The sequence below is a fragment of the Xiphophorus couchianus genome, chromosome 15, assembly GCF_001444195.1.
Source record: "Xiphophorus couchianus chromosome 15, X_couchianus-1.0, whole genome shotgun sequence".
In the NCBI taxonomy this organism is placed as follows: domain Eukaryota; kingdom Metazoa; phylum Chordata; class Actinopteri; order Cyprinodontiformes; family Poeciliidae; genus Xiphophorus; species Xiphophorus couchianus.
The window spans coordinates 4,265,715-4,289,279 of record NC_040242.1 but is presented as its reverse complement, the minus strand read 5'-3'; the positions used below and the strand labels follow the sequence as shown (position 1 = coordinate 4,289,279).

At 40.0% G+C, this 23,565-nt stretch overlaps 1 protein-coding gene across 4 annotated transcripts in view; it reads right to left on the bottom strand.

Moving 5' to 3' along the window:
• Window positions 1-22,948, bottom strand: part of LOC114158154 (pleckstrin homology domain-containing family G member 3) — a 28,878-nt gene extending 5,930 nt beyond the window's left edge. For 2 of the 4 annotated variants that reach the window (XM_028039448.1, XM_028039450.1), the window contains exons 1-14: window positions 8,902-9,122; window positions 6,355-6,782; window positions 4,844-4,944; window positions 4,682-4,751; window positions 4,555-4,601; window positions 3,935-4,085; window positions 3,267-3,398; window positions 2,892-3,074; window positions 2,721-2,813; window positions 1,550-1,636; window positions 1,442-1,475; window positions 1,272-1,364; window positions 764-796; window positions 13-23 (exon numbers count right to left, since the gene is read on the bottom strand). In XM_028039448.1, coding sequence (XP_027895249.1) covers window positions 13-23; window positions 764-796; window positions 1,272-1,364; window positions 1,442-1,475; window positions 1,550-1,636; window positions 2,721-2,813; window positions 2,892-3,074; window positions 3,267-3,398; window positions 3,935-4,085; window positions 4,555-4,601; window positions 4,682-4,751; window positions 4,844-4,944; window positions 6,355-6,782; window positions 8,902-9,055 — 1,617 coding nt within the window. In that variant the 5' untranslated portion in view covers window positions 9,056-9,122. Of the gene's footprint in view, window positions 1-12; window positions 24-763; window positions 797-1,271; window positions 1,365-1,441; window positions 1,476-1,549; window positions 1,637-2,720; window positions 2,814-2,891; window positions 3,075-3,266; window positions 3,399-3,934; window positions 4,086-4,554; window positions 4,602-4,681; window positions 4,752-4,843; window positions 4,945-6,354; window positions 6,783-8,901; window positions 9,126-18,903; window positions 18,998-22,826 lie in introns of those variants that run through there. The other 2 variants (XM_028039449.1, XM_028039447.1) reach the window with 2 other exon arrangements.
• Between the last annotated feature and the right edge of the window lie 617 nt (window positions 22,949-23,565).

The following is a 23,565-nucleotide window of genomic DNA, read 5'->3' as shown; positions in this document are numbered from 1 at the left end:
TCAGTTCCTTACCTCCAGAGGCGCTGAGGCAGCAGCAGGTCAGCGGATGATTTGATTGGTTGGAAACAGAAAGAACTCGTTAGAATCACAACATTACAGTCTAAAGCATTTACATCCTGGTGTTACATCTGGAATATTTCTGGTTCTGAACCATAAAACAACTTTTACTGAAACTGTTAAATAACTGAACAAAGTCATTACAAGATCAATCACGCAAAATGTTACACCGCCCCCTAGAGGGTAAAGGTTGTCATTACACTCCTACCTGTAAGCTTCGGTCTTCAGGAAGTGATTGTTCAGCTGTGTAGTTGTTGAGTTTTACTAGATTTTAACAAGCTTACTGCAGAACAACAGCAATGCATGCTGGGTACAGAACTACAGCAATGCATGCTGGGTACAGAACTACAGCAATGCATGCTGGGTACAGAACTACAGCAATGCACACAAATGTTGAACTTTATTCAACTTAAAGTTTACAAAACAGTCAAGTAAATTAGCGCTTTAGAATTTATCCACAAAGATTAATTTAGAGGAAGCTAAGTACGCTAAATGTTTCAGCTAGCAAAATGCTAAAGCGCCAAATTAAGACTTAGCTCTGCTATTAACATATTAGTGGAAGTGCAGCTTCAATGCAGCCAATTAAATTAGTTTGAATTTATCCAGAAAAATGAGTTTAGAGGAAGCTACAGTAAGTGCGCGAAACGTTGTCACAGTTAGCCTAAAGATTTTAAACTGTGAACATCAACAGAAAACAGATTTTTACCTTTATTCCTCTTTAGCATCTGCTTGGTTGGTTCTGAAGAAGAAGTGAAACAGTTTTTAATGAGACAATCAGAAATGATGAATTATAAATATTAATGTGTTTAATAGCCAGAGGTGGCAGAGTATCCATAACTGTACTCAGCTCAGAGCAGGAATACGTCAACATGTCAGTCAACTAAAGGTAAAAATATCCGTCCAAGAAATTACTCAAGTGAAAATGTATTTGGTAAAACTTACTGAGCAACTGATCAAATTATCAATCATTTAATATTTTATCATCAGCAGACAGAGCAAAATATAACATGGACATTTTTATGTTTTAATTACAATAATTCTTATAGGTAACAAACTGCAGGTGTGTGTCTGTTTTAAAACATGTTTGTTTTTCATTCAGTGGGAAGAAAATCCAGAAATTTACTCAAGTAAAAGTAAAATGTACTGCGTAGTAAAAATACTCCTAAAGTTAAATGTTTTCATAAAAGTTACTGTAACTGAGTAACTGTAACTACCCGACTGCCTGCGGCCCTGGCGAGCGTCTCGGGGAAACTCGTCCGTCGCGGTTTTCTTCAGCCGCTCGGGGCTGTAGCGGTACCGGGCCGGACCTGCAGACAAGCACAGCGCCGTCAGACCCAGAACGCCGCCTCCGCTGGAGGACGAAGAGCAGCGGAGTCATCCTCACCGATGGAGTCCATCTCCAGAATGGCTTCCTTCGCCTGAAACACAAAGCAGGCAGCTGCTGGGACTCTGTGCTGGTCTTACTGGTCGTACTGGAGTCTGAGCCACTCACCTTCTGTGGGATGGCCGCTTGGTGGTTTTCCAAAATGATGCGTTTGATGTGATGAGCCCAAAGCTTCTTTTCTTCCACCGTCTTCGCCTGAAACAGGAAGCGAGTGAAGAGAGACGGCAGGTTGGAAATCTGTCCACCGATTTCCAGAACGATTTTAAAAGTTCTGCATTGCAAAGACTGGATCTCAGAGCGGCGGTGGATCTAATTTCCTAAACTCAGACAGTGTTGAAATGACTAATTGTGATTAATCAGTTATTGAAATAATCGTCAACTATTCTAGTAATCGATTAATCGTTAACTGGAGTATGAAAAAATGCCATTTACTGAACACAACAGTCAGAGCAGTAATTAAGAAAGAAAAAATTACAAAAATATAAACATTTTGCATTTAAGAAAAAAACCTTCTTTGTCTATGCAAGTTTCTGTTATTCAACCAATCGATTAATCATCAGAATCATTAATCAAATAATCGATGGCCAAAATAATCGATAGCTGCATCCCTAAAGACAGACTACTTTATATCATCTGGAAATTATAAATTTGAGTAAAGATCACATCTGGATCAAGTCGCAGCTGAACAATTATTTAGAAATTGAGAATTGAATCAATTATTTGGATGTTTAGTTGGATTGTAAATAAACAATCCATTTATTTTTTGTATTAATAAAATAGAAGATTTCCTTACAGATTTTAAATATGGTGAAATTAAAAATGTCTCTTGATTAGTTCTGGGTAGAACAAATTTAGAGGAAAATGTTTTTTCCATCTTAAATACAAAATGTTTATAATTTTTGTTCAGTTTTTGGCTTCATTGCTGATCTGACTGTGTTGCTCTTTCAGTAAATTGACTTTTTTTAGAGTCTGCAAACTCCAGTTAATGATCAATCAATTTCTAATTTCGTTTATTATTATTTTAATAAGCGATTAATCGCGATTAATCAATTCAAACCTTTGTCTGGGATTCCTCAAGGCTCTGTCGTCGGGTGAATTTTGGCTTGGGAATATATTTAGGAAAGTTTATTGCAGTTTTCTCATAAAAGATAATCGAGTATTTTGTGCCTCTGTTTCCACTATTTGTCTCTTTGTTGGAAATTTGCACTTGATGTTTCATTTTGACTCTTTTTAACGTTTTCCTTGCTGCCTGGCCCAGCTGGCGGCGGCGGCGGCTCACCTGCACGTTGTGAGTCTGTTTGAGGTGTTTGTAATGGCTGACGCTGAAGCTCAGCGAATCCTTGGCGCTCTCGATCAGCAGCAGCGTCGACGACTGGAGAAGCAGAGAAACGTAGAGACATGAGAACGAAGCCGGCGTTGCCGACCGTGGCCCGTTGCCGTGGTAACTCACAGAGATGTGCGTCTTGTAGACGAAGTGCTCGCCGCGGCGCTTGGTGATGAGCAGCATGCGGTCGAACAGGAAGAGCGTGCGCTCGTGTCGGGCCCGGGGAACCTTGAAGGTTCCCTCCAGCACCAGTTCGCCGTACGTGGTGAGGTCCGGACCTTTCCAGTTCACCAGCAGAGACTGGACCTCCTGCAAGAGGTCAAGGGTCAGACGAAGGCTGCTGCTGTTAGCGCTTTAGCGTAACTGTGCTAATGCGCCGCTAACAATGTGAAAGGAATGAACTTTTACATGATGAGTTTCACTTTTTGAATTGAAAAACTGCAATAAATAGTAAGAGTGATTTATTGATGCTGCTGCAGCCGCCAGGAAGACGTTAGCGACCTGCAGCCGCACGGCGTGCTCGTGTTTCCTCTTCATGTCGTTGATGTACCAGGCCACCCAGGTCATGGTGTACAGCGCCTCCTCCACCACATCGTAGCCCTCCTTCTGAGGCCCAAAGTGCTTCGCGATCTCCTGAACACAAGACAAGAAATCAGGGGGAAAACATCCGTTTCTACGCAGATCGTGGTTTTCTGTTCCTACGTCAACGATTTCATTCCAGCTGTGAATTTATAACCAATGAACTCGAAGTCCACCAGGATGTTTCTACGGTCCTGGAATTTAAACTCAGTGTTTAGGATCCAAATATCAAACCAGAAAACGGTCCAACACTCTAAACCTTTACAGTTTTCTGAACAATTTCAGCAAATGTTTCCAACAAAAATTCCCTATGAATTTATTCTACACTGAATAAATATGGAACCTGGAAAAACTGGAGGGATGGATGAAGGGAAACAAAGACATGTCTGTCTTCCATCATTTTCCAGGCCTTGAAAACTCTTAAATTAATTCCAGATTTTTCCAGACAGAGATGAAATCCTCAGAAACACAAAACCAGAAATATTAAAACCAAATTAATCATCATGTTCATCCCATGAAACACCACAGAGGTTAGGAAGGTCAGCAGGTGAGGAAGGTCAGCAGGTGAGGGAGGTCAGCAGGTGAGGTACCTGGAGCAGCAGGTGATACTTGAGGATCCTCTGGACGGGTTTGAGAAGGTAGGAGCCCAGAGGCAGCGAATGTTTCAGCGACGCCTGGCGGTCCCGGAAAAACTTGGCCACAGATATATTGTTCATGCACTTCGTCAGCGCTTCCACCGACCTGCAAGAGGTGAGGTTAGAACAGGTGAGGTTAGAACAGGTGAGCGACAGGCTTTAAACTGCCACCAAGTGGTGTGGAGGTAGAAACAGAGAAAAGGTGAATTATAGGTAGATATTACTACAAGCAAATTAATGTAAAGATGGAAACAGATGTGAACAATTAATGAGGATTCACCCTGAAATAGGTTTAAAATGAAAAGTGAACAGGTGTGATTAGGAGAAAAAGGATTCAATCCATGACCTGTTCAGTAACGCCAGACAGAGCTGCAGCTAACCATTAGTTTAGTAATCTATTGTTCTGTTGAATATTCTGATAATTAATCTAATATTCTGACAATCATCAGACCAAAGATGATTAATCGATTATTCTGTCGATTAACCATCACAGTTTGATTAATCGTTTTGGGTAATGAATGGATGAACTGGAGGTGTGAGCAGGAGGAAACAGAGCTGCTGGGTTCAGGACTTACTCTGGGTAGCTGGTGCAGTACTGGGTGTAGATATCGAAGTCTTCACTCTGGAACAAACCAGCATCAGATGAAAACTTTCCTCACAGCAGCAGAACCGTTCTCACCTCCATGTTGGGTTTTAACCGACCTTTGACACGAAGCAGCTGGCGATGGCGACGGGGTCGTTGTCGCATCGCTCCAGGTCCTGCAGCAGCTCGCTGTGAAACGGAGGAACGGCGTCTAGTTCGCTCATACTGAACGTCTTTTAGCTTCTGCTAGCTTCAGTTAACATCAGTTAGCTTCTCCTCACCTGTTGAACTCGTAGATGTCCTCGATGTTCCCGAAAAGGTCGCAGACCAGCTTGGGTTGGTTGGACAGGTCCGACTCGTCGATGACGTGAGCAAGGTAATCCTGAGGAGGATGAGGAGGATGAAGATGAAGGTTTTCTCTTTCTGGATTCATTCAAGTTTTAGGATTCAACATAAATAAACTGAAATCACATTTTAAAAAAATGAAGAGCATTGAATTAAATATTATTAATAATATTTTATTCATAATCCCAGAGCGGTTTTGATTGTAATGCTAACTTCCTCCAGCAGGGGGCAGACTGGATCTGTTCAGTTTGTTTTTGTAATTTGGAGGAAATAAAAATGTATCTTCATGGTATTAAATGGAAAAATTTATTATTTTATCCTTTTTAAAAGCTCAATCAGTACTTAATATCTTTCAGATGCTGCTAAAAAAAATCAAATCAAGTTTTGTGATTAATTTTGACCAAGTATCATTCAGCTTCTATCCATGGATCTATTTGTTGTTTTCTGGCTTGTAGCATCTTTGCCTCAGTTCCAGGTTAAAATGTCTCTTCTGGTTCTGATCCGTGTTTCTAACCGCCTCTCTCTCTGACCCTGGGTGTTACATAAGCAGGTAATCCCTCCTAATCTGTTAATTATTGGGCCAAGTCACTTCCTCCAGCAGCAGCATGTCCTCCACCTGTCCGTCAGCTCGATGTCCTTTAAAGAAATAAATCAGCTTCCTGTTTCAAGCTGAACTTTGTGGATTTGATAAACATCCGTCAAATAAAGGAAATCATTTTGGAATCATCCTGAAATGTCCGAAACAAAAACCTGTTCAGGTGTAAATGAGAGACACCTCAACTGCAAATGCGCTGCACAGAAAGGAAGTCCTCCAGACCAGTAGGGGGAGCCGACCGTACCCTCACTGAAACATGATGCCAGGAATTTTGATTGTGGTTGAATCGTTTTTTGTTTTCATTTTTTCTGTTCATTGTAACGCTGACACGATTAATCGGACTAATCGCGATGATTGATTAAGGAAATAATTGTCAACTAATTTTATAATCAATCAATTGTTAACTAAAGTAAACAATTGATTTCTCTCATCAAAGAAAGTCATTTGATAAGAAAGCATCATGTCTGAGCAACACCTGGTTCAGAGTCTGTGTGAAAATCTCCCATCGTTTTTATCCAATTATTAATGAGCTAATCCAATAATCAATTAATTAATAATTAATCGATTAAAACATTTGCATCTTCTAAAGTATTTCTAATATTGAATAAAAAAGGTTGAAGTGGTTAAATGAAAAATCTGCAGATTTATGAATGTTTTTGAAAGATTATGATGATTGATCATCAATATGATTGATTAATCGTCAGAATAATTGATTAATCCTCAGAATAACCAATAGAACAATCGATTACTTTAATAATCGTTAGCTCTAGTTTTATCTCTAGTAAAGTCCATCAGGAGGAGGAGTGCATCTGATTTGTCCGATCAGCAGGAACATGGCGTCCTCTGACTCACCTCCACGATGATCTTCAGGTCTCTGACGTACATCCGCTCCGTTTCGATGATCTCCATGACGATGCGGTCCAGATACTTCAGCTTGGGGTCGGGCACCATGGTGGCGCCCACGAAGGGCAGCGCCGGCTGCCGGCGGCTGGACGCTCGGCTCGGAGTCGACGCTTTGTTGTTGTTGTTATTGTTGTGGACGAAGCTCCGCCCCCTTTTCTCAGGACTCGGGTTTTGGTTCAGGTCCACGCCGAAGGACGCCTCGGACTCCGGCGGCGGGGCGACGTAGTCGTCCCTGGAGGACCCGGACCCGGAGGACAGCGTGGATATCAGGCTGAGCGGGCGCTGGCCCGATGCCGGCGGGTCGGAGGGGTCAGAGGGCGTGGCGGACGGAGCGCGCTCATCGCTGCTGATGGAGGCGATGGAAAGGCGAGGCGACTCTGACGACCAAACAAAGAAATCACAACAGAAAACAAGTCAAAACCACCATGTTGTGACAATACCGCCCCCTATCGGCTCAAACTGCCAATTACAACCAAAAAGAGAATCCAGGGGAAACGGTTAGTAGAAAACTGCCAGAGCCCGACAAAGATCAGGAGCAGACTCGCTAAAACAAGAAACTTCTCATTTAAAGGAGATTCCAACCTCATTTTGATGAGATGAAAAACTCATCAGGAGGAAACGTTCTCATTAAAGCGAGAGCTTTGTTAAAAAGACACAAAACTTGTTTAAATAAGAAACTTTCTCATTTAAACGAAATGCAGAACATCTGAGATTCTCAGCTCATTAAGCGCACACCACTCCAAACTGTGCATAGAGTCTGGCTTCAGTGAGTCGAGACTAGAGAAAAAAATGGATTAAAATTGTGGATCATTCTGGCATCATTCTAAAGTAAAACTGTAAGGAGTTTGTTTCAGGCTCCTGCAGCTACGAGGAAAAGGGAAGTGGAAAACGAATCCAGGCGAGTTTTGAAGGAAACATTCCTGACAAAACACCAAAACAGGGAATCACAAGCAGCTACAAACATCAGCAGGAATGGAAAGTTCATCAGGTTTTAACAGGCAGAAACTGAACATTCCCAAAAATCTTTACGTTCTTCAGCTGAACGATTCAAGAAAAATCAGAACGAAATGTACAGAATCAAAAACACTAAAACATTATTTAACCCCGTGTGTAATGCTCCTTTAAAATGCAGGACAGGAGAAGAACTGCCAGGTCAAAGTTCAGCTGACCATCAGAGGGATTCCTCCAGGCTGGACGCTCGACCCACTGACATTTAGTTTGATAAACTTCAGCAGGTTTTAGTCACCGACAGTGGAAACGTTTCTGATTGGCCGGTTCTGGACCAGAACCAGGAAACAGAATTTAAATACAAATGAAACATTTGCAAAGGTCAAAGGTCATCATGCAGAGATGTGACAAAGTGTTTGCAGATTTTCTGACTTTTTGTCACAATTAAAATCAAAAAGGAGAAAAAAACAACAGAAAACTCAGGAGCAGGAAATTATTATTATTCTGTATTAATACAGAATAATAATATAAACAATGTTTCACTGGAGATGTGAATCTTTTTTATCTCTGACAGTAAAACATTAAATTATCTATAAGGTTCTGCTTTAAAATCCATCAGCTTATATTTCAACAAAAATAGTTTGGTGCATAAAACTATTTTACTATTTACAAAGTATTCAAACTATAATTTTACAAAGAATAAAGCAGATTAAAATGGATTTTTGAGAATCTCGATTCTCTATAGAAACCTTATGATTAATAAACATGTTAATATAAAAACTCTCAGGATTATGATATGCAAAACTCATTAAAAAGAGAAAAATAAAAATTAAAACATTTGTTTTTGAGGTTTTTTTAATGACAATGTTATTAAAATGAGACGCAAAACTCAATAAAACAAGAACCTTGTTGTTAAAACGAATCCAAAACTAGTTAAAAACAAAAGATGTCACAATTTAACAAGTTTGGCAGGAAGTCAAATTAGACGCAAACCTTGTTAGGAGAAAATTCTCATTAAAATTAGAAAACTTTTTTTGTTTAAACAAAATATAAAAGTTGTTCTGAGATTCAAACACAGAACAGAAAATGTAAAACTCTGCAGAGTCCAGAGAGCAAAACCAGCTGCAGCTTCAGGGTCCAGGACTCTGTAGCTGCAGTGAGCTCACTCCCTGAGGAGGAAGAGGAGGAAGAGGAGGAGGAGGAGGAGGAGGAGGAGGTGGAGGAAGAGGAGGAGGAGGAGGAGGTGGAGGAAGAGAAAAAGGAGGAAGAGGAGGAGGAGGAGGTGGAGGAAGAGAAAAAGGAGGAAGAGGAGGAGCAGTGGAGTTTGAATGAAAACATTCGTCCATGCTGCGGCGGTCCGTTAGCCGCCCAGCGAGGCGTTCACTGACCCTGCAGGACGTTTGTGGAGTTGATAGCAGATCCAGTTCCCACTAAACATCTGGACTCCTGTCAGGTCCGTTACACCGAGCAGAACCTCGGATCAAAGCCAGAACCTCACAGAACCGGCAGGAAGCCTGACCTTCACGGCCTTTAGAGGATTTCACTCACCGATCCAGCGCAGCGGCCGGCTGTCCGAGGCGCTCCTGAAGCAGATCGTCACCTTCTGCTCTGAGCAGGAACACCTGACCAGTGCAGCTGCTCTTCCTCCTCCTCCTCCTCCTCCTCCTGACAGGCTCCTCCAGATGCCCCTCTGATACCCCATCACACCCAGAACAGGTTACTGGGCTCTGATCTTCCTGCAGCTAAACTGCAGCATAGAGGGAAGGTTTAACACAGGGAGGAAGAGGAGGAGTTCTGGATCAGAGGAGGAGGAGGAGGAGGAGGAAGGTCTGGGACTGGAGGTCAGTGAACTAACCACCAGTCTGACCCAAACACATCAGGAGGTCACAGCGCCTCCTACAGGTCACTGAGTCACAACAAGCAGGTCCAGAACAGGGAATAAAGAGGAAGGATGGTTGGATGGTTAAACGGTTGAATAAATAAACATCCATCTGGTGGGAATGAACTGGGACCAGTCAGCCTCTTCTGGTCTGACAGTTTAAACATTTAAAACTCGTATCTGCTCTCTGATTGGTGGCTGTGTGCTGCTCTCTGATTGGTGGCTGTGTGCTGCTCTCTGATTGGTGGGCGTGTGCTGCTCTCTGATTGGTGGCTGTGTGCTGCTCTCTGATTGGTTCAGAGCCAGGCAGGTCAAAGTTCCCTGCGGTTATTGTTGCCGTGTTTACAGAGCCATAATTACGGCTGATGTTTACACAGCCGTGTGTTTAGAGGAGCCGCGCCTTTTGCCAACTGATGGTATCAGACCCAATGGAGAACCCAGCGGTTACTATGGAAACGGGCATCAGGTCACCTCAACTGGGACGTGAATTAAAGGTCAAAGGTTACAAATTTCTAAATAAACTCAAATACATAAAAGAATTGAACCTCTTTATTTTCTTCTCCTCATTATTCCTTCTGGATCGTCTCCTCTGGTTCTTTATTTGTTGGAATAAAAATAAATAAAAAAATTAAAGGTGACACACGGTGGCTCAGAAGTTTTCATACCCCTGGTTCTCTGCCAGGTTCCTGTTATAAAACCCAGAACATGATACATTGTTTAGTAAACTCACCCTGCCTGCCTGGCTCAAAGGAAAAACAAACAACCCAGAGGAAAAGAGACATAAATAAAAGCACGGTACAAAAGTTTACACACCCTTAAGCTAACACGCTGAGTAAACACGATCTGATTCAAATTTATCCTTCAGTCTTTATGGCTGAGAATTAATGAGAATTCAGTATTTCTACTGGAAACATTCGGCCACCGGGGGACAAGAGACTCTAATTTAAAATACTTCATTTTTCCCAAAGTTAAAATATTGTAACTCATATCAGCCCAGTTGCTGCAGCAGTAGCAGTCAGTATCTGAGGAGGCCTCTGACTGAAGATCGCTGCTGTATAACAGCACAGTGGCACAGTACCATGTCCGGGATGACACCGTCTGCTAGCTAGCTCTGCTAATCCACCTCCTTTGCTTGAGCAGCTACTCTTTAAGCCGTTTGGTCGTTTGGCGAGAACGCCAGAGAAAGTCAGGGATATGATTCATGACCAATATGATGGCTGAACTTCCTCTTTCTCTCTCTGGCTTTGGCGATGCCAATCAGCTGCTCCCAGTTGTAAAATCAAGACCCTGTTGCCATGGTTACGCATCATAAACAGCCTGTGTGATTAGTTTCCGTCTCGTCTTTGTCATTAATTTGGGAAAAACTTCCAGTTTTTGTTTCATGGTACCGTCTTCTGTCCTGTGATGTTTAAAATGCTGTGGAAATTGCTTACATCCCTCCTCCTGGCTGATACCTTTAAGATCCTGTCAATGCTTTGTAGCCTCTGGCTTTATATAAACCATCAATGCAACCCATCTACTGTAGTACCAGAGTAATCAGTTGACTGGGATTCAGAATGAAGCTACCCTTCATGTAGCCAGCTAGCCTGTCTGTACGGAACACCTGGAATATTTTGTGATTTTTAAATCACAAAAATCAGTAGAAAATCGGGGTGGGAAAAAAATAATGAACGGACTGATTAACTTTATTCCAGGTTAATTAGTCAGGTGAGAACTTCAGAGGACTGAAAAATAAATAAAACTGTTAGGCTAAACCAAATATTAACTTAAAGTAGGCCTGGTGATATGGCTTCAAAATAAAAGCTCTGATTGTTGGTATTTTTAATACCAGATTCGATTTTAATTTTTTTTTTTCTAGAAAAATAAAAATCTAATTACAGAAAATATTTTTTTAAAGTGTGTTTTCTTTCAATCATTCCTTCTGTGAATTGTACAACAAAGAATTAGGGCCAGGCTATAATAAGTTTTATTTAATTACGAGAAATAAACTTTACCAAAAATGACTAGAAAATAGTTGTTTTAATGAGAATCAGGATCTGACATGAGCAGCTCAGTTTATGTCGTTTTCCTCTAAATAAACTCAAAAAAGTAATAATTATATGCTGTTGTGTTAAAAGATGAAGTATTTCATTCTCTATAAAACTTAAACCAACGTAGAACTTCACCAGACACTCATCATTCCTCATTTAATTTTTTTGTTGGGGTTTTCATAAAATCACTATTTTATTCTCCTAATATTACGACTTTAATGTCATAATTTTAAATTAAACTCTGTTGTAGAGTTTACCTGAACTCAAAGCTGTAAAATTTGCTTTTCAAACAAGATGGCGGCTCAGTTGTTTAATGGAAACCAAAAGATTGGTGATTTTTTTTTTAAATCCAGATTTTTATTGTTTTTAAAAGATCTTGATTGATCAACAGACAACCAGGCTGCATTTCTGTTCTACATTTCCCACTGAGGGATTCTATTGTTATTGAGTTATACTGAATATTTATTATCTTAAAAAGTCTGAAATTATTTATAATGGTTGCTTTTCTTTGTTTAAGGCCAAAACATTTGATATTTGTGCATTTGAATCATTTATGTGCGTAAAAAACATCCGTGGTCCTCCTCACCTCCCCTGCTGCTGTCAACCTTTACTTCACTTCCTGTCTGACCTACAGGAAGCTCTGAACTCTGCAGGAGGAGCGGGGATGGGGGGGTCGGTAAAGGTCAAACAGAGGTCATCATGAAGGGTTTGAGCCTTTACAGAACAGAGTTTGTCCTGATCCGACTCAACGCGTCATCGTCTGTCTGTGCTGCTCAGGGTTTGTTTGTTTGTGTAACGGAGCGTCTTGGGGGGGCGGGGCGGCGACCCAAATAATGCTCGACTGTTCTGAAGACACAACGGCGCTCTTCAGGGTCGACGCGTTGTCAACAGAAACCGTGTTTCTGTTCTTCACTCATATGAGGACTAAACGTCAAACTGCGAACATGTGGCTCCAACATTCCTGATCCACATATCTGAGATTTAAAGTCCCGTTTTCAGCACTTTAGATACAAAAACAACACGCAAATAAACATCCCAGAGCGTATCAAAAGCTTCTTCCATCAGATACTGAATGATTTTACCTCATAAAAATCATAAATCACAAAAATCAATAGAAAAAGATCTGAGCCACTGATATTTAATTAACCGACCAAAAGCTCAAAGTTTAAATTAGAGTCCAAACTAATGGAGTAACACCTGGGCCACAACGACAAACTAATCTTCTGGTAAATAATTCACAAAATGTGTAAGAAGAACAGACAGGAAGATTTCAAAAAGACATTTATATTAAACTGATATAATTTAAAGAGGAAGTGAAGATAAATATGATAAATGTAGGTGAACAAAGCTCACAGATTCAAAGATAAGACTGAGAAATATTAAAGGTATGCTAAAGTAAATAAAGCGACTCGGCCTAAAACCAGATCAAACAGAAGAAAAAACAAAACAACTGATATCAGTAACGATTGGCTAAAGTGAGTTAAAGATATGGCAAACTAAATAAAGCTAAATTAGCCAACTGAAGGCAAGCTATTCTAAAAGAAGCTAAATTAAACAATGATAAACTAAAATAAACCAAAATACGCTGTTAAGCTAAACAAATTCATTATAGGCCAAGATAAAAAAGCTAAAGCTATTAAACTAAAATAAACAGAAATAAACTGAGATCTACCAAAGCAAATAAAGTTAGCATGAATAAATAAATGATAATTTGCTCAACTAAGTTATGATTAAATGCTAATCTAAGCTACAGGGTCTCCAACTCCAGTCCTCAGGGTCTGTGTCCTGAAACATTTAGATTTCTTCAAACCTGAAGGAAATGAGTAAACTGTGTCTTTAGCGTGAAAACCAATCACTGCTAATGCTAATTATTCAAGCCATTAAATCCCTCAGTTTAAGAACCCTGGCAACTTCCTTAGCTAGCATAAGATGAAAAATGCTAGCTAAGGAATTGGGCCAAGTTACATATTTGGTCCAGTCAAAGTCCAAATATGTAATAAAAATCACATATTTTATCATTATTGGAGCCTTGCAACAAAATGTTGCTCAATATGTACATGTTAAATGAAATTGAATGGCAATAGTCTGTCTATGTCTGTGCTTAAAGGTCAACAAATGTAAATTAAAACATCAATAAGGTCAAAACAAATATTTTAAGATGTTTTTAATATTTCTTGCAGTAAGTTTTCCATGTTCTCTGTTGTTTATCATGATTTTCTTGAAGTCTTCATGTTTTTATGTTTTGAAGCAGCAGAATCTCTTAACTTCCCTGAATTCACTGTTTTTTAATTCCAGTTTCTTCAGCAGAATCAGCTGACAGCCAGACGCTCTGACCTCTGACCTGAGATACTCTGAGATGCTCAGAGAGGCGTAAGCCGACAGAAACAGTTCAGGCATGTTCCAACGTCTCCTCTGACACAAACGTCTGTTAGCAAACCAGCATTCCAGCTCATAACGCATCACTTTTATCTAAAAACACGCAGACAGGCGGCGAGGTGAGTCACAACCCAGAGGTGAGATTCACCTCTGTCTGACGGAGGAGGAGGAGGAGGAGGAGGAGGAGGAGGAGGAGGAGGAGGAGGAGGAGGAGGAGCGGTGTCTGGAACGCCTCGCTCTGAGAACATTAACTCCTTGTTTCCACTGAACCTCCTGCAGCTGCAGCAGCTTCAGGTTCCACAGTGAGTGTTTAATCTGGCCTAAAGACGAACTAATCCCGCTGCTCAGATTAACCTGCATGGAATAATCAGCCGCAGGTAAACAGAACCAGAGCAGGAGAACCAGAGCAGGAGAACCAGAACGACACCTGGAACCAGGAAGCAACAAAGTCCAGAAACACGAGTCAAAGCAGAACCACAGGACAGAAAAACACATTTCACCAAAACGAATGGATTTATACGACACAGCAACACAAATTAGGAAAATAAATAATGATTTTTACACATTAAAATTTTCTTTTCAAATTTAAACCTACAAAGTTCCCTGAATTAAATCAGAATCCACCTGAAAACATGAGAACGAAGGAGATCTGCTCTGGTGAAACAAAAATAATCAATTAATCGCATGATCAATTAAAAGCTCAATCATTTCTCTCTGGCTTATTGGTCTCAACCAGCTCTTGTTTTAAAGGACAGTTTTGTTTCCAGGGAATTCATAATTCATTGTATTTATTGATTTGTTTGTTTATGTTAAATACTCGCTAGAATTGAAAGTTTATTGGTTTTTCCTTGTTCTGCCGTTATTATTATCAAATGTTCTCAAACCAGCGATATTATCGTTTGTTACAGTGACAGGCCTGGCAACACGGTGCCGGCAGCATCATGCTGAGGGGCTGCCACTCTTCAGCAGTGACAGACACTCTGGTCAGATTTAACGGGAAGATGGAGAATCACCGTAAACAAGCAGCCAGAGACGCAACAGATGGTTTAAATCACAGCAGATTCAGGAGTTCGGAATGGCCTAGTCAAAGTCCAAAAGAGCATGAGCTGTTTTTGTGAAGAAAAATGGGGTAAATAACATTAAAAACAGGCGTAGATGAAGCAGCGTTATGATCTGCTGAGGTGAAATCAGCTCAACGGGTGTAAAAACTTTTCTTCTCTCCAGAATTTAGATTCAAACAAAAATTTAATGAAGTTCAGAAACAAGAAACAAGATCAAAAATGTAAACCATCAAAACCTGCATCTGTTGCTGTGGCGATGCAGGAGTGACATCACACCTTATATAACCCAATCACCAGGCGGTTCCCATGGCGATTAACGGTCATGTGACCCAAGCTTAGCTGCAGCAGCCAGAGAGGAAAATCAGTGTCCAATAATCAGATCAATAACCCCTTAGAGACGGTTTCCACGGCAACGGCCGGGAGCGAGACCTCCTGCTGGTCGGAGTCTGACCCCGGATCAGACGCCTGAGTGTCAGAGCTTACCTTCAGAGGAGAACGCAGAACCAGAACCAGAACCAGAATCAGAACCGCTCGGGTCCGACTCTCCTCGGTTCTGATCAGACCCGCAGAGTTCACCTGACCGCCTGACAGGAGGGGGTGGGGCTTAATCCAATTAGGCTGAGAGCGCAGCCAGAGCCGGGCGCCACCTGCAGCTCAGTGGGGTGCCCGGACCTGCAGGTGCCTCAGACCCGGACCTGCAGGTTTTCTCTCCACTAGAATCAGAAATCAGTTTTTACAGTGCAGAGAAAAAGTATTCACACCCCTGGGACTTTTGCACGTTTTGTCACGTTCAAACCTCTTTTATTGGGTTTTATGTGACATAAACACAAAATAAGATGCATAGGTTTGAAGTGAAAATCAAATTATATCCGGTTTATTTATATCCGATTTATGAATCTGTTCCTACGGAAGCCCTGAAAGGCAAAAAATACTTTTAAAGTCTGATCAAACGTTTTGTTTCTCTCAACTATAAAAGTCAAGTGCAAGTGAAAAAATGGAACATTAAAATATTTAAAAGAATTTTTTTTCTCAAAATGTGAAAAATTTCACAGAATGTTTTTCTATTAACTATTTCTCACTATAAAGAAATATAGACTTATTTTATTTCTACAGCAAACAAACAGAACCAACAAGGTTTTCTTAATCATTTTTGGGCAAGTGAAAAAAAATTCGGATGTTTTTCTCATCCAAGTTAGGGAGCTAACATGTCCATCTAGCATTTTTCTCCCAGGCTCTCTACAGAGAAGCCGTGGCGCATACTTCTGACATCATTAGCAATACCAGAGTATCTTAAAGAGACACTACACAATTACGGCTGTTACAGCTCCTGACTACGGCCAAATATGGTAATAGGCAATCAGAAAGGTTCGGCTGAGGAGACAGTGTGTGTGAATGCGGCCCAGCCTCACCCAGACTCTACCTCCAGCGGCCCCCGGGTAAATTGAGTTTGAGACCCCTGCCTTAAATGAAACCAACACCAAACAAACGTCTTCTTTAAAAATTTGTAATTTGGTCCCTGAAGGCATCACAGGCTCTCCAGAGAACAAACAGCTTCATGAAGTTCTGTCTCCAACCACAGATTCCCAGTTGGATTCAGGTCTGGACTTTGACTAGACCATTCTAACCCCTGAACACTCGCTCTTTGTCCGGCAGACGGTTCGGACAGATGTGAGCGCGGCCGGCTCCCTGCACCAGCCACAGAAACAAAGACGGATTTGTGATCAGCTCCTTCTGCAAAGCAAACAACGATTATTCTGCTAATCAATTATTCAAATGATTAATCAATTAATCAGATTAAAAATGGGCGTTTTTCATTCAACCACTTAAGGCTTTTTTTTAAGAAGAAAAACATTTTGTTGCCTAAAATATGAAAACACAGCAATAGGCCCGTCGCAATAGATCAATTAATCGTCTGATAAATTAAAACGAGCTCAATAATTTACATTTGCAGGATTTATTGTTTTTCTCTTTCTACCAGTCTGGTGTTTTGGTCTCAACTGGCCATTTTAACAGGATATTTTATTATTTACAGAATTTGAGCCACTAGATTAATTCGGGCTCAGACAGATTTACAGACAAACAAGTTTTTTTGTTTATTTTAAATGCAAAATATTTATATTTTTGTTCAGTCTTGTCTAAATTTCAGTTGTTCTTTCAGGAAATCATCTTTTGTGAGTGTTAAAACTCCAGTTTGTGACTCCTAAATTACTTGTCAGTTATTTCAGTAACTGATTAATCGTGATTAATCATTTTTTAAGGCCTCTGTGTTGATTTCCACATGTTCATGTGAATATTTCTGAATCATCTTGAGGTTTGTGGTCGTAGATGACGGAGCAGCGGCTGTTATCAGGAGCACTTCCTGTTGCGTTCACGCCTCATTTCACTCCTCGGCCCTCTGGTCCGGTTCCACCATCGCCTCAGGCGCTTGAACGGAAAGAACCCGGCTAAACAACCAGCAGACAGAACCTGCAGCCCTTCTGCTCTAAAGCACCAAAGTTATAAATAAATCTTCACAAATGCTTTCATCTCATCAGGGGAAAGTCATCAAACTTCAACAGAACGACGAAACGTTGAGGTTTTAGCAGCAGCAGCAGCAAAACGTCCGTCTGATTCACAAAGTTTCAGCAAAGAGATTTTTATCTCAGATTCCACTGCAAACATGAAATGATGCAGAGAGAACACACTGTGAGGGAAACTGATCTTCTTACTGGAAATAAAGTAATAAGAGAAAAAGAGTCGGATTCTCGGAAAACCAAAAACAGTTAGTGCTAAATGTTTAGAGCGACCTGCTGCTTTAAACCGGACAGGACTAGTCAAAGTTTCTGTAATCTACTCATAAAATATGCAGAAAGACTACTGAGCAGATAAATCCCTCCAACAGAAAAACCTTCAAACTGATTTCTCTTCACATGAACAGCTTAAGAAGCATATCTCGTATTAGGGCTGAGACGATTAATCACAATTAATCGTTTATCAAAATGAACAATTAGTTTAGTAATTGATTAATCGTTAACTGATATTAAAAAAGTCAATTTTCTGAACGAAGAACACAGTGAGAGCAGAAATTAAACCAAAACAGTAAAAAAAATATAAACATTTTGCATTTATTACAATGTTTGTAAATCTGTTCAACCCAAAACTTTCCCAGCTGCAGTTTTAGCTTCACTAGCTCAAATTCTGTAAAAAACTAAAAATAAAACTAAATTAACCCTCAAACTAAGCACATTTTGCTGTCCAATTATTTAAAAGTATTTCTAATATTGTATAAAATAAGATCAAGGGATAAAATGAGAAATCTGCAGAATATGTAAATTTGTTTATCAGATTAAACGTCAGAATATTATATAGAATAATTGATTATTCTAATAATAATAATAAAGTTAAACTTTAGCACATTGTGCAGATTTTTCCCTTTAACCACTTCAGTTGTTTATATGAAATATTAGAAGTGCATTAAAAGATTCAAATAAATAATTTAATTCCTTTTTCAATAAGAAAATAAACATTTTATTGCTTTATTGCAATAAAATCATTCATTTTTATTGCAGTTTATCATTTGTAGCAAGATGATGTTGATAATTAATTATTATTATTATTATTATTATTATTATTATTCTAACATTATTTTATTTCCCTTTGGGATCAATAATTTATTTTAATTTGAAGGTGAAAGGCTCAGTTCTTTCTACTTAGATTATTTTTTGGATTAACTAATTACTAATTTGATTGTTTAATATAATTTTTTTTTCCAGAATTTGAACAAGGTGAAGCTAAAACTGTAACTTTTTTAATCTTAAATGCAAAATGTTTGTATTTCCTGCAGTTTTGGCTTCATTGCTGTCCTGACTGTGATGTTCCAACTACAAATATCTTTCTTTTCAGTCTATATACTCCAGTTAGCGATTGATCGATTACTGAATTAGTTGACGAATATTTCACAATTTGATTAATCACGATTAATCGTCTCGACTGTAAGCTGACGCTAACAGAGCAGAACGCTTCCAGCTGAAGCCCTGATCTCTGGGTTTGATTTGCTTTGTGAACGACATGCTGGGTGATAAAAACCTGGAATTAAATCAGTTTTCAGTCAGTTTGGTTCCAGATCTCGTTACAGACGGGTCAGAACCGTAGAACAGCCTGGAGCTCATGAGCATTCCCCGACTGTTGGAGACGAAGCTGATGATGATGAAGAGGAGCGTCTTACCTTCACCCATTGGGATGCGAGACGGGGAGCTGTGGGATCCTTCAGGCATCACCTGTCTTCCATAAACGGACCGGCTGACGGTAAAACGGACGACCTGGAGCGAACAGAACCACAGAGTGAATCCACCTGCAGCAGGTGAGGCAGGTCACATGACCCGCTGCGTCTGCAGGGTAAAAACATGAGGGCAAAACAGGAACGGCACCAGGGAGCCAGACGGACCGGACCGGACCGGACCGGTTATTTGGTTCCCCCAAAACAACATGTCCACACCAGATGCTTTATTGTATGTGTGTAGCATAGCTGCTATCATTAGCGTCATTGGTAATTAGCTTATATTATATCAGTTGGCTAATATATCTATCTATATATATATATATATCTATCTATCTATCTATCTATCTATCTATCTATCTATCTATCTATCTATCTATCTATCTATCTATCTATATATATATATATATATATATATATATATATATATATATATATTTATAGATATATATTTATAGATATATATATATATACACACAGGAGCGCCCCAAAGAGCACCATGCTAGCTTTGTGCTCTTGGGGGCGCTCTGGTGGTGCCGCTTAACTCGCATATGCCTTAGGCCGGCTCTGTTAAAAACTTCCTCCTGGAGCGTCATGGAAAAACTTCCCTCTGAAATGAGGTTGGGATTAAAAAACAGAAACACTTTGAATAAAATTCAGAGTTAAAGTTAGAGAGTGAAACAATAATCCAGTGTCTGTAAAACACTGCAGATGATCAACGATCTGCAGCCAAGATCCAGTTTTTCCTCTCATTCTCTGGTTTTTCTGATTTATTTTTCATTTCCTAAACTCTAATAAAATGTCGCAAAATTACACAAAAGTCATCTGCAGCAGCAGTTAAACTAGATGAAAGTTTGATCCATGAATAAAAGTCTGGTTCAGACTTTAACTCAGAACAAAAGCATCAAATTTAATGATTTATTTCAGAAAAATCCAAACATGTTTAAGAGTTTTCAAGAAGCATATTTCCAGAACTATCTCACCCACGAAAGCAAATTAAAGATTATACACAAAAATTCTGAATTATGGTTAAAATTTCCACATATTTCCAAAAACCCAAATGGGAATGGAGGAAGGTGGATGGATGCGACTTTTAGGCTGCAGATTTTCCCATATTCTGTTTTCTTGGAACCATTTTTGTTTATATTTTTCCTCTATGCATATTTGTTTTCTACGGAGCCCTCTAGGGGACATGGGGAATTTTTTTTCTTTTGCGTTCCCTCGCAAAACATTTGCGTTACCTCGCAATACTTTTGCGTTACCTCGCAAAACTTTTGCGTTCCCTCGCAAAACTGTACTGGTCAGTTATGCAGCATAATTGAATACTGCCAGCCTTTCTTACGGTGGGCGCCGTACTTTATGCTTTAATATAATGTTATGTGAGGTTTTTCCATGAATGTTAGTATCTTTTTGTGAAATATCTGAAGTTTTATATCTTTCTTTAGGATAGAAAGGCACCACAAACCTACGATATAAACAGAAACCTTCCGTAAGTAGGAAAGAAATAAAAATACATTATAATTTGGACTATTTCTGAGTTATTATCGCGGGTAATAAATCATCTGACAGTTTTGATTGTGTCTCTGTTGTGTTCGTAGTCTGAATGGTTTAAAGAGCTGCTTTCAGTGCCGCTCCATCTCAGCCTTAACAGACATAAACAGGCAGTAATAAATCGATTTTCAATCAGTGTTTTGCACCAAACAGTTAATAATAATAAACAAGTTTTCACTGAGGCTCTGTAAGAGCCATATGAATGAAATAAGTAATTATTGATATGACAGGAGCAGCGGCTTTGACACTTGTGTGGTGGGTGTGTCGATGTGGGCGTGACGTCACCAGGTATGAATGGGAAGGATACTGGCTTTGTGTGTATTAGGAAGCGGTGAGCGGGGCGGTCAGTCCTTGCAAAGTTTGGAGCCTGATCATCAAAATGGAATAAATCGATAATTGTGACAGAACAAAGAAAAGGTTTGGAGTTGATTGATAAACGGACAGATGAGATTCCCAGAGTTAACCCAGTGCAGCCCTTTACCATCATTAGTTTGTCGTGTTTTTAATAATAAAAACTTGTTAATAGTAAAAACTGTTTGGTGCAAAACACTGATTGAAAATCGATTTATTTTTTACTGCATGTTTATGTCTGTTAAGGCGAAGATGGAGCGGCACTGAAAGCAGCTCTTTAAACCATTCAGACTACGAACACAACAGAGACACAATCAAAACTGTCAGATGATTTATTACCCGCGATAATAACTCAGAAATAGTCCAAATTATAATGTATTTTTATTTCTTTCCTACTTACGGAAGGTTTCTGTTTATATCGTAGGTTTGTGGTGCCTTTCTATCCTAAAGAAAGATATAAAACTTCAGATATTTCACAAAAAGATACTAACATTCATGGAAAAACCTCACATAACCTTATATTAAAGCAGAAAGTACGGCGCCCACCGTAAGAAAGGCTTGCAGTGTTCAATTATGCTGCATAACTGACCAGTACAGTTTTGCGAGGTAACGCAAAAGTATTGCGAGGTAACGCAAAAGTTTTGCGAGGTAACGCAAAAGTATTGCGAGGTAACGCAAAAGTTTTGCGAGGGAACGCAAAAGTATTGCGAGGTAACGCAAAAGTTTTGCGAGGGAACGCAAAAGTTTTGCGAGGTAACGCAAAAGTATTGCGAGGTAACGCAAAAGTTTTGCGAGGGAACGCAAAAGTTTTGCGAGGGAACGCAAAAGTATTGCGAGGTAACGCAAAAGTTTTGCGAGGGAACGCAAAAGTTTTGCGAGGGAACGCAAAAGTATTGCGAGGTAACGCAAAAGTTTTGCGAGGGAACGCAAAAGTTTTGCGAGGTAACGCAAAAGTATTGCGAGGTAACGCAAATGTTTTGCGAGGGAACGCAAAAGAAAAAAAATTCCCCATGTCCCCTAGAGGGCTCCGTAGTTTTCTTCCACCTGCCACAATGAGTTCATTCAGACCGAAAAGCATGACTGAGCATGCTCAGATTGCAACACATCAGATTACAATCAGTTACCTTGGCAACACTTGACAAGCGCTTCAAGTCAGACCGTCTTAAATGTTGTACTACTTCACGATTTACTTGCCCTTTAGATATTTTAAAAATCTTAGATAGAAGTGCATCCAATGCCAACGAATCTCTGTTTCCATATTCCCCATTTGTGATTTTTCAAGCTTCTCTGCAGCAACAAAAACATCATCACATTTGTTCACAGATTTATCTGAAACTACTCGACAATCTGTTGTTTTCGGCTGTATAAATTTTTACTAGCCAGCGGCGTAATCTGATAAAACCCGAGGAATTTGCTCCCATTGGGCCGTTCTGGCTCGGCGCTGCGCTGAAGGAATTTATCAGCAGGTGGCTTCGGACAAAATAGGAAAAATGATCATGTCTTAACAATAAAAGATAAGTTGTACACAAAATCCTTGCCGAATTAAAAGTAAAATATTTTTGGTCAGAAAATAATCATGATTTTTACCGTGAGGTAGTTTTTTTTTCTTGAAAAGCTACGTATTTCTAAATCACCCGTTTTCTTGAGGAGGTTCTGTATGGAGCATCCAGGGGCGGGAGGAGCCCCACCTACCAGCTCCGGTTCGGGTTTAAACTCGCAGAGATTCAGACAAACTTTAAAGTTTGCAAAACTGAAACTGGACAGATTCTGGTTCTGGTTCTGACCCAATGACTTCATTGCCTAAAGGGGAACGGAACCAGCTGTGTGTGACAGCCTGGGCAGAACCGCGCACGCTTCGGACACTCGCACTCAGAACCCTCCCCGGAGCCGGACTATGGACCCGGACCACGGACCCGGACCAGCGACCCAAACCCCCGACACGGGACGTTGAGCCGAACATGCGGACTCACCTGAGCGCAGGTTCATGAACACAGAGAAAATCCACAGAAACTCCGCAGCAGCTTAAAATCCAACTAAACTGTTTCCTCAGTCCCAAAGTCTTCAACCACTGCGCATGCGCACCATTTAAAACTAGCAAAACTGAGAAATAACAACAAAAACAAAACAAAAGAAAAAAAAGTTGAATAAGAACCCTATTGTAATCTCAAATATTGCAGGACCAAAACCAAAACTGGAGCAGATAAAAAAAACTACATAAATATATTAATATTAATTAAACACACCTGCAGTACACGTATGTCAACCAGAAGAGGGCAGCAAAGATTGGCGCTTTAGTGACTATGCTGGGCGAAAATCACCTTTTTTTAAAATCAAAAAACAAATTTAAGTATCAGACAGAAAATCCAAGAAAATAGAGGGGAAAAAAAAACATTTTTCAAATCTCATGACAAAATAGTTATGCAAACCAACTTGGGGATAAATGAAAAAATAATGGTTACATCACGAATGAACGGGAATAAAACGGTTCACAAGGAAACGGTTCACAAGGCAGTCTGATGGAACAAGAATGTACCGTTCTGGAAGGTTTGGAACAAAACTAACAGCATTCAGAACCAGAACATCATATTTACAGTCATACACGGAGGCGGTAGACTGATGCTGTGGGCCGTTTTACTGCTGTGGGACCTGGAGGATTTGATGTAACTGACAGAACCATTAATTCTGCTCTGTGGTAAAACGATGGTCCAC